The following is an 11,482-nucleotide window of genomic DNA, read 5'->3' on the forward strand; positions in this document are numbered from 1 at the left end:
AAATGACACGAGGGAGCAAGTGATGAAATAATCTTCATTTTGGGTGAAATCGTGTGATAACTCTTATTTTCTAGGTCAGCCTGCCAGAGCACCTGATAAACAGCCCATAGCGGTGTATTGCTCTAATGTAAAACACAATTCAATGACACGTTGAGTTAAACTTCTTATTTCAGCGGTTTTCATCAATGACAGCATTACTCCGCTCGGTCACGAGTTTATCTACATTTTATTTGACGTGTCGCTTATCTGAACACATTGCTCATCATCATCATAAATGACTTTCTATATGAAGTGTGCGTGCATTCAGCGCAGCGCTTTGCGTTTGACAGAAGTAACGTCAAGTGTGCCGCGCGTTTGCTCTACCCCCCTCTCTCCACTCTCGTCGCACAGCATTCTGATTGGCTCATATCTTGACACGAAAAGTCTGATTGGCGGAGACCTCGAAACGAGCAGCTTGATTGGTTCAGGCCTAGAAAACACTACTCGGGTATTCTGCATGTACAGGCCGCAGTAGTGCTACCGTTGGAAAATCAACTATAATAAAGTGCGACGCGTCGAGGGGAACGGAACGGCATCAGCGGTCGGAAGGCTGTCGCGGAAAAGGTAAAACGTCTTGGATTTGTGCGGCGCGTGTATAAAACGATCGCCGTCGGCCCAGTCGGCCTGCGCGGGCCTGACGCAGCCCTGTGTTGCCTTCCAGCGTGAGGAAGCGGGCAGCGCGCGCTCCTGCTAGCGGACGATCACGTTAAACTTCTCCTCACAGCGAGCTCGAGTCGCGCAGACACGACATTTGACGACATCATACGATATAAACACTGCGGACGAGATGGCGCTGCGCACTTGTCTTGTCACCCAGAAGCGTGTTTTACACGTTCACTGGCTAATGCTATTAGCCGCTTAGCATGTAGTAAAATGGGGGATGACAATATGGCGCAGTAACGCGACTGCATCTGCACGAGCATTAACCGGAATAAAAAACCTAAATTGACTGGAATGTTGTGAACGTAGTGTTGCGTTCTGCGCGGTCTCTCGAGTTTGAGAAGTTAAAGGGGCAGTTGTAACAATTGTTTTGATATTATACTCCCACGAATGAAGCGGTATGCGCAATTACGAAACCTACTAGAGCGAAGGCAAGGCTCATGCATATTAATGAGGCTGCGTCATGGCTATGCGCGTAAACTAATGAATATGCACGAGTCGTATTTTTGTCATAGTAGGTTTCGTTAATAATCGCAATGAAAAGCCAGCGGCGATCCTCGCTGTTCCGCACAGACTCATGGGTAAATGACAGTAATCACTTTATCATCGCTGGTGACGTGACGTCTATCAGAAGACATGTGATATCAAACATAAATGCTGTCAACAAATATTTACTGGTTATTTTTACAAAGCATTTTATTGGTAATCTTAATTACTGTTTCCAAATACATTTAATTACATGTTATATAATAAAAAGCTGCTAGCATAAGTTAAGCAGTTCTACGCCTCATGTCACTTCATATTTACATGAATTTCCTTCAGACACCTGATGATAAATATTATTTAAATGTCATATTGTTATTCAATTCAATTTGATTTATATAGTGTGTTTCACAATGTGCGTTGTTCCAAAGCAGCTTTACAGGAGAAAATAAGAAAACACAAAAGAGGTCAAACTCAGTGGACGGTGTTAGTATAACAAGTTAAATGATTCTAGTGTCAGCATCTCCCGGTGGTTTATTTAACATACGTTGCATTAAGTGGATGCTTGGCTGTAAATATGTGTGTTTAATCTATAGATTTAAATTGGGCGAGTGTGTCTGATCCTGGAATACCCTCGAATGATCTTCTTAGATATGTTTTGATCATTGCAGTCAGGTTTGGGGTTTATAGCGGGACAGGCACCCCACTTTCTTGCATTTTGGCGCTCTGTTTTGTGCCTGTACAAGGTTTACACTTTTCACAAAGATGAATCTGTTTTAAAGGTACATTGTGTGATGATGTTATCAGATATCTAGGGGCGTGACGAGACACTTTTTTAAAAGAAATTCTCAATGATGAAATATATAGGTGGAAAACTGTCTCTTATTCACCATAAAAACACAAAATGCCTAACCCAACCTTCAAATTAAACTTCTGTTTTAATGAGTTATATTCTGCATTATAAACGAAATGTAAACACTGCTAAATGTTTCGTCACAAACTCAACTGACAGACAGTAATTGTACAAAAGTGATGCTTTGTTTTCTTAACTGGCGCAGCTTTTAGTAAAGAGCTGTGGTTGTTTTCTCTATATGCTTTTTGCATATCGTCCTCGTGTTAGCAGAGATCACACCGTCAATCCTCCTTCCTCCACTGACTGAACCCTCATAGCCTTCAGAGAAACGCTTATCATGTTTTATGCTAACATTGCACATATGTATGATCCGTTTGTGAAGAGGTTTCCCTGTGAATGTATTTAAAAGAACATAATACGAACATGCAATTGCTGTACTCAACTTGTTGTGTTTCAGTCCGCTGCTGTTCAGCAGCTCTCAGAGCTCCGCTGGCAGCCGTTTCCACAGCATAGAAGCTCCTTCCTCACGCAATATGAACACGGTAGAATATTTGTACTACAAAACATTTTAATCGGCTTTTATTGCTTAATTAAAAAATGGTAGTAAACTTCATTTATATGCATTTATGGTAATTCAAGACAACAAAGACAGTAAGGAGAAGGATGTGCTTCTTAGCTTCCTGTTCTTGTTTTGAGCGGCACATTTTCTGTACGTGTATTGACCCCAGGTGGACAAGTGCCCTTTTTCGCGCACGCACTGTCACCTCTGTGTGGTCTTAAAAATGGGACGGGGTGTGCAGACGACCGCGGAGCCTTTTGATGATGACCCATTGTGTCATGCGGACGAACGGACCATACTTCAGCCTTAAGCTACACGCCGTTTTTGTTGTTTCGATAGTGCTAACCATTTAGCGGTCAAAGTTTACATATGGTGCCTTCAATAAAACATCACAAAAAGTCTGGAAATTTGTGTGTTTTTCAACCTGAAATGGTTTTAATAGTCAAATAAAGAATATATTTGAATAAAAAATATGATATTTTCTTGCTGCTTCTGAAGTGCTTGAGATTCTCCTTTAAAGAAAAATATGGTGGTATAATGTAGATCATAGTTTCAGTAAGTTTTAGGCCTGGTTTCATAAACAAGGCTTAGTTTAAGCCGGGACTATATATTGACTTAATTGAATATTCAGTTCAGCTATATAAAAGAATGCCTTAAAAAAAAACATTACTGGTGTGCACAAAAGTATTGGCACAGACATATTTTGAGATATCAACGCAAGTTATTTACACTTAAACTTTCATTTTAATCTGGGACTTGTCTTTCGCCTGGGAACCCTGGCATTGGTTTTCTTTATTTGGCTTATTGGTTGGTCTAAACATTATAATACACACAGCCTATACATAACATAATACACATTATATTAAACCTTATTTGTTTACCATGTGGTTGATGATTATATTATGAGGTGATGTATATATAGAGTTTAATGCTGATGATTGTTAAAGTTATCTTTTGAAGTCGTTTTGTTCAAAGTTGAAACTAAACAAGATATGGATTTCTAGTGTCTCTATAAATGAACTCATTTTTTGTCTTTTTTGTGTTTGTTTGTTTTAGAAACGTTCTACCCAGATGCCAAATTCACAGATTCATGTAATGTTTGTCACACGCACACGTGAAATGAACTGTCGTCAAATGTGAAGGTGTGTTCAATATATTATGAAACATATTTTTAATAGAATTTATATTAATTTAGCGTAATAGCCCGAATTGTTGGCAAACTTGATTTATGTGCCTGTTAATAATATACATACAGAATTGTGGAAAAATTGCAGATAATGGATCAAGGTGGAGGGATCCTGGAGCTTCACAAAGATCTCAAGATGCCCCATACAATGATTATGTCAGATTTCGGTAAGAAACAGCTGTCGGACATCTTGTCCGGTTAATTAATTTCAAAGGTTTGTCTCATACACTTATATGTTCGGTTGTTTTATAGTTGCGGGGATGGGGGGCATGGCCCACATTGATGGTGATCACATCGTGGTGTCTGTGCCGGAGGCTGTGCTGGTCTCAGACATGGTGTCGGATGGCGGTATCATGCTGGAGACTGACCTGGAGGCCGAGGTGGTGGAAGGGCCCGACATCTGCCACGAGGACGTCATAACCACAGAGGAAGTCATCATGTCCGAGTCTATTCTGGGGGCAGAGGTCGCCATCGAAGAGGCACTGGGCGGCACGACCGATCATCATGAGCTGACTGCTGATCTGATCGAGGAGACTGGCCCTGATCAGGTGTTTGTGGCCGACCTTATTTCACCGAATGAAGACGGCTCTCTGGATCACGACCTGGTGTCTGCAGAGGTCATGGTGGCGGACGTGGAGACGGTGATCCATTCGCACGACACCATGCCATCTGATGTCGCTATTAAGGCGGATGATGAAGAGGATGTGAGGAGCACTTCAGAGGACTATCTCATGATTTCCTGTGAGTGGACATCAGCAGAACGCCTCAGTAGGTTTGGAATATGAAAACCGGTTCTTTGTTCAGAACCGTGTCCGATGTGATTTCCATTAAAAAATCTGTGACGGCTTTAGTGAATTTCATCTGGAAGTGGTGAAAAACTTTGGTACTTGTACACTGACGTTTGACTTGTTTTGCAGTGGATGAAGTTGAGGAGAAACTCGACATTGGGGATACGCCTTTGAAGATCAGCACGGATATGAGCCAGGATGATGACGGGTCGAAGGAGGACGAGTTTAGTTCCGAGGTCATTAAAGTTTATATCTTTAAGGCTGATGGAGATGAAGATGTGGAAATAGGTAAGAGAAACCATAAAGCCCCATTTCAAGCAGTACAGATGTGGCTATGGATAGATGTGCAGAGTTGTTTTGTTTTGTGACACAGATGAATGTTTTCAGTGGTCTTTACTATGGTTATCACGGTTTCTTTTCTTCATTTGCTGAACGCCAAGTAATGACATTATCTGTTAAACTCCGAGTTTTGGTCAGAATGTGCAAGCCCATCTGTAACTGCATATGTGGAGCCTCTTCAGGATGAAGACTATACCAGTGTTTGTTTTTCTCCAAACCGTAATGGTTTCAATGGTGGTGTAGGCAGCACAGAGGTGGTAGCAGAGAGTGATTTTCCCAACGGGCACGTGGTGTTGGAGGGCTCAGCCAGGCTGCCCAGAGAGAAGATGGTCTACATGGCTGTGAAGGACACCAGTCAGGGAGAGGATGATATCAGTGAGTTCTCTTTTTTTTGTTAGCTTTTGCATATATGTATGTGTCTGCAGCAGGTCTCAAGAGTATGCGTGATGTTGTTGTGTAGACTGTGCTGAGATGACCGATCAGGTGTATATGGAGGTTATCGTTGGGGAGGAAGAGGCATCTGCCATCCAGGAATCGCAGCTGGAGGACACACCAGTCAACAAGAGCTTCGTCCCTGCTGCCTGGGCGGCTGCTTATGGTCCTTTACTTTACATTTCTAGAGCTGCAAGTTGCTTTAAAGATGGGATAACACATGCTGCTTCTGTCAATCTCATATCAATCTCGAGTACCGTTACATTAGTATTGCAATCGTCATATCTTCGAGTATTGGGTTTGATAAAATGTGTAAAAGAGATACAGTTGGACGATTATTTCTGGAAAAAGACGAGTGAAAGAAGTCAGAAGCATAGCATGTTATCCCACCTTTAAAGGAAAAGTTCACCCAACATTGAAAATCATCTATTCTTTGATGTATGACTGTCCCTCCATAACACATACTGGAGAAATTGTGTAAAGAATGCTGATCAGTTGCTTAGTAATTATACAAGGTCATGGACAGTCAAGCTCAGTAAGAATGAACCTGCACAACATGTGTGCTTTATTTCAGGTGAGCGAGAGGATTTACATGTTTGGGTGAATTGTTCTTTTAAACACTTAGCAATGTTTATAATAAACTTTCTGCGGTGCAGTTATAGTGCCAGCAGCTCACCTGCCATGGTTTTCTTACAGGCAGCAGTCTAGAGAGTAAGAACGGAGCTGGCACTCCTTACCTGCAGATCACCGACAACATCAGCACCAGTCGAGCTCTCAAGCAGAGGTTCAAGAAGAAGAGGAGGGGAGAATCACGCCAGTGCCAGACGGGTAGGACAACCAAACATTTGTTTAGGTCATCAACATATTCTATGTTTCATTACTTCACTTTTCAATGCGGAGATGATCTGAAGAATGATTCTAGATCCTCAGAAGAAAGCAAAAAAGTGTGATGATAAATTCAAATGTGACACTTGAGAACTTTGAGAATTGTTTCTTCTGAAGTTGTTGTGCATTGTGATGGGAAAAGCAAGAACTGGTGATATTTGCAGGTTATTGATGTGTCGCCATATTTCCTTCTAGCTCTTTTGCAAAATAAGCTCAAAATATGAATGGTTTTGGCTTGAGAAAATGATGAGACAGATGCACATTGTTGTGTTTCATTAAGAAAATATTGCAAACTCACATACAGGCCTGACTCCTATCTGCTGTAAGGTTTTTATTTTCACGTTCTTCATTCTAGCTGTGATCATCGGTCCAGATGGACAGCCCCTGACCGTCTACCCCTGCCACATCTGCGGAAAGAAGTTCAAGACGCGAGGATTCCTAAAACGCCATACGAAGAACCACCCAGATCACATGTTCAAGAAGAAGTACCAGTGCACCGACTGCGACTTCACCACCAACAAAAAGGTGAGTTTTCACAACCATCTGGAAAGCCACAAGCTCATCATTAAGAACGAGAAGATCCCAGAGTACACCGAGTACACGCGCCGCTATCACGAGGCCAGCCCTCTGAGCTCCAACAAACTCATCTTGCGCGACAAGGAGCCCAAGCTGCACAACTGTAAGTATTGCGAGTACGAGACGGCCGAACAGGGTCTCCTTAACCGTCATTTGCTGGCTGTGCACAGCAAGAACTTCGCACACGTCTGTGTGGAGTGTGCCAAGGGCTTCCGCCACCCATCAGAGCTCAAGAAGCACATGAGGACGCACACGGGCGAGAAGCCCTACCACTGCCAGCACTGCGACTTCCGTTGCGCGGATCAGTCCAACTTAAAGACTCACATAAAGAGCAAACATGGCACGGACCTTCCCTTTAAGTGCGGACACTGCCCGCAGGCCTTCGCTGATGACAAAGAGCTCCAGAGGCACACGGAGATCTTTCAGGGCCACAAGACTCACCAGTGCCCGCACTGCGACCACAAGAGCACCAATTCCAGTGACCTGAAGCGTCACGTCATCTCGGTGCACACTAAAGACTTCCCGCACAAGTGCGACGTGTGCGAGAAGGGCTTCCACAGACCCTCGGAACTGAAAAAACACGCCGAGACTCACAAGGGCAATAAAGTACATCAGTGCCGGCACTGCGATTTTAAGATATCGGACCCTTTCACGCTCAGCCGCCACATCCTGTCCGTTCACACCAAGGACTTGCCGTTTAAATGCAAGCGTTGCAAGCGCGGCTTCAGGCAACAGAATGAACTCAAAAAGCACATGAAGACGCATAGCGGCCGCAAGGTCTACCAGTGTCAGTTCTGCGAGTACAACACTACGGACGCTTCAGGTTTCAAACGCCACGTCATATCCATTCACACTAAAGACTATCCCCACCGCTGTGACTATTGCAAAAAGGGTTTCAGGCGACCGTCGGAAAAGAACCAACACATCATACGGCATCACAAAGAAACCCTTATGTAACGGCATCTAACGTTCAACTCTTGGCTATGCGCTTCATCATTGTCTTAGTGTTTCATCATCTAAATATATGTAAAAGATCTTAACTTAAACTGAGTATGGCCTTCAAAATTCTCACACCTCCTCTACTTCCGCAAATGAAAATCACTCATCCAGGGTCCCAAATGTCTATTTTTATACCCACCTTGCTTCAATGCTGCAAGCAAATCATGTTCACTATAAGAAAGGATTGGTCACCCGTGAATGAGAATTCTGTCATACGCTCACCATGTAATGAGAGCATATTGTGAAGTCACGCGGCAGCAGAATCCAGTTGTGTCAGCATGTTTTGCCGTTATCTGATGTCATCAGTGATGTGTCATTGGTTCTCACGAATGACCGCGGCATTTGCAGAAGAGTGAATGGTATTTTTCTCTTTATATACGTCCGTTGCGTAAGAGAGCATAACTCACACTTTTGCGTTCATTGAGTGAACACTGACAGAATTGTCATTTTCAGTGAACTTTAGGCTGGTCAGAGTATCATCACGAGCAAAAGATGCTCAGTGTGTTTGGTTTACTTCTCATTAAATGAGTTTTACCAACTAGTTTTACCTGTTTTAATTTTAAAGCCTGTCATGACGTTCTAAAATTATGTGTGTCAGTTTTTATCACATCTATAACATTCGCTTTTATAGTTTTTCAGTATGTTTGATATGCATCACTGTCGAAGACCACTATAGTTTTTATGATTTTATGTGAAGTCAATTGTTAACAAACATGCACATACTGCCAATTATTTTGGGTCTCTTGTTTCGGTGTCATGCCTTACATGTAATGTATTTTCTTGCACTGAATAGAGTAAATATAAATCAGTTGTGAATATTTTTGAACGAGTTTCAATGATGCTATTATAGATGTATACAAATCACATCCAGAGCACCTTTGCTGTTAAAGTATCATTTCATCGTTATTTATTTATTAGTGGTTGGAAATAGACTGACACAGTATCCTAAAGCAAAAGCATCCCGCTTCACGCCAGTATTTACATGTCACAACCGTAGTTAACAGCAGAAACTAAACTACTCAAACATGCTTTTATTGTTCATAAGCTCATTGTCAGTGATTTTACAACATTGCAGTGGAATTGTAAGGGAACGGATGAATTACAGGAGCTTAAAAACATCACACTTGAAATAATTCAGTTTTCCAGAAAGACGGTCAAACTAAGGTTTTATGTGATAAATCTTGCTTCTGTAAATATCTTTATTCACAATTCAATGGGGGGAATAAATTAGAGGATTAAAGAATTATAGAAGATCTCTGCAAATATTTTTATATCTCTGGGCACCTTATGCAAGACGTTGTCAGACATTGAGCCTCGTAGTGAAATGAAGAAAGTGGTTTTGTTTGAAATCAATGACTTGTTCTGCTTGTTTCATCATTACGGTCTATTATTTTTGTGGCTTTTTCAATGACACTGAACATTGAACCACATCTGTATAAGCAGTGGTTTGGTACACACCAGTGACTAAATGTGTGCGAGTAGTCTAGGTGTTGCTTTGTTACAGTTGTGCTTGGAGACTGTCATTCTTGTGAAAGAAATTCACCCCTTTTAAGCCATTTTGTTTTTGGTGTTGGTGACCGACGGACTACTGCTGAGGAGAAATCAGAATATATTTTTGCTTTCAGAAGTTGTTTGGCACTCAGGTATATCCTCAACATTTATCCACTAGCACTTTTCAAATGTAAGATAATTAACACGATCTAAAGAAATCAAGTGAATTCACTCATTCATTATAAATGTTGTATATAATGTCATTAAAGTGGTTAATTAGAAAAAGAAGACTTCTGTGTTGTTTTCTGCTTTAGTGTTCGATGGTTTTACTAATGTGAAAATATGAGTGTAATTTTTAAAATGTAGTTTTGTTTATATAATTTGCAGTGTGGTTTGTTTTGGACCAAATATTTGATGTCTTAAACATTGAGTTGTACACTGATTTGACGCTGCCTAGTCTTTGAAAAATATACTGTTGTGTACTATAGTATTTTATAGATGTAGTATACTACATTTGTACCATCTAGAAATGAAGTGGGCTCTTCTAATACATTTGTTTTGAAGACTGGAAAATAGTTGTAATAAATACAGAGGCGTGCTCATGCCTTTACGTAAGCACATGATTGTAAAACAGCGGTGTGGTTATGTTTTGCTTGATCAAAAGAATCTCTCAAGAAGAAAATAAAGAGATTTAATATGAGATTCATGGCTAAAAACCTGTTTAAAAAAAGTGCTGTCTTCAATTCAATTCAACTTTATTTATATAGCGCTTTTCACAATTTCCATTGTTCCAAAGCAGCTTTACAGGGGGAAAAAATAAAAACCCCAAAAAAGGGTAAATGGTGTTTTATATAATAAATTAAGGGTTAGTTCGTTTGCCATAGTCAAAGAGTACCTGAGGTTGACTCGAGCCATCGGTCAGAAAGCTGGATCTGAACCAACATGACACAATGCCACAGTCTGACTCAAAGCTTTGATCTGATCCTCAGTCGAGCTGTAGGGTAGAAAGCACTAAAGAATGACCGTGCAATGTTCTGTAAAGGGGAAGTGAACAAACTGCCACTTAAAGTCAACATGGCATGAACTCATTTTACTTTCATAATGTGACGTGTTTTGAATGACAGAACATATTCGATGAGCTAATGTAGCTTAGGACTTGGACACGTATCCCGGTGGATCAAGTATGATGTTTAGTAGGAACGGCCTCCAGGAGCAATTGGACAAACTACGTGGACATTAGTATGAATAGAATGTTTACATTCGCTCAATGAAACCAGATATATAAATCGGATGAGTTTGATTTCACATTAACGTCACGCCATGGCAAAAAAGTTGCTATGATGGAAAGATAAAAGAAGCCGCTGGACTATATATAGACAGTCTTTCATCATTTACTCACCCTCTTCTTCTTTTGTTTTCCACAGAGGAAAGTCATGTACAGGTTCAACATCACTGACATTTACTAATGTAACTTTGAGTTGTTTTTAATGACTCTGTTTTCTTTTATTGTTGCTTGTTTCTCATGATGTTTACTGTGTTTTTGGTTCATTAGAACTCAATTGTTGATGTTGATCTCTTACCAGGTCTGCTATCAGTAGCTAGCCAGCCAATTTCTACCTCTGGATCTCACAGGCAAAACTTAAATGTTATTTTTTAACACACTTTATTGCTTTTAAACATGACCTTGCACATAAAAAAGAATTACAGTGAGAGGATAAACAGACAGAAACAAAGAACAAAATATGAACACGCACAACAAATGAAATGAAACACAGAGACAAATCTCTATTTGGCAAAGCAACTTGTTTTTGACAGATGTCTAAGAATTGTATAAACATGATATCTATCACTGTAATGCATTTTATAAAATAAACATGTTCCATGCTTTATTATACGTTAAAATATAAATACTCTGGTTACATTACTACTAAAATCATAAGATACTGTAGATGTTGTGATTTCTCCTAAAAACAAAAAGTTATTTCGATTAACCTTCGCCGTGTGTGTTATGAGCTTAACTAATATTTCATGTTCTTCACAATATTTTTACAAGTTGACCATATTATAATTATAGTTTTATATGGAAATAGCATTGTAAATCACTAGTTTCTATTTGTACTTTTGTTTATCTAACAATATATTGAAATCTAAATCCAGCATTAAACAGTCTTTCAGTTGTCGGCATGATGGTG

At 40.5% G+C, this 11,482-nt stretch overlaps 1 protein-coding gene across 4 annotated transcripts; it reads left to right on the forward strand.

Moving 5' to 3' along the window:
• The first annotated feature begins 257 nt into the window (after window positions 1–257).
• On the forward strand, window positions 258–9,571 carry znf711 (zinc finger protein 711). Of its 4 annotated transcripts, none has more exons than XM_079480485.1 (9): window positions 258–603; window positions 3,651–3,736; window positions 3,850–3,947; window positions 4,033–4,521; window positions 4,698–4,856; window positions 5,151–5,282; window positions 5,368–5,505; window positions 6,036–6,167; window positions 6,580–9,571. In XM_079480485.1, the coding sequence occupies exons 3-9, from the start codon at window positions 3,872–3,874 to the stop codon at window positions 7,755–7,757; spliced, it is 2,304 nt and encodes a 767-aa protein (XP_079336611.1). In that variant the 5' UTR covers window positions 258–603; window positions 3,651–3,736; window positions 3,850–3,871; the 3' UTR covers window positions 7,758–9,571. The 4 variants fall into 4 exon arrangements, with proteins under 4 accessions (XP_079336611.1, XP_079336609.1, XP_079336612.1 ...); XM_079480483.1 differs by having other exon boundaries at window positions 319–603; window positions 4,033–4,548; XM_079480486.1 differs by having other exon boundaries at window positions 434–603; window positions 3,869–3,947.
• Window positions 9,572–11,482: the final 1,911 nt, after the last annotated feature.

This window comes from Barbatula barbatula (genome assembly GCF_947034865.1).
Source record: "Barbatula barbatula genome assembly, chromosome: 18".
Classification (NCBI taxonomy): Eukaryota; Metazoa; Chordata; class Actinopteri; order Cypriniformes; family Nemacheilidae; genus Barbatula; species Barbatula barbatula.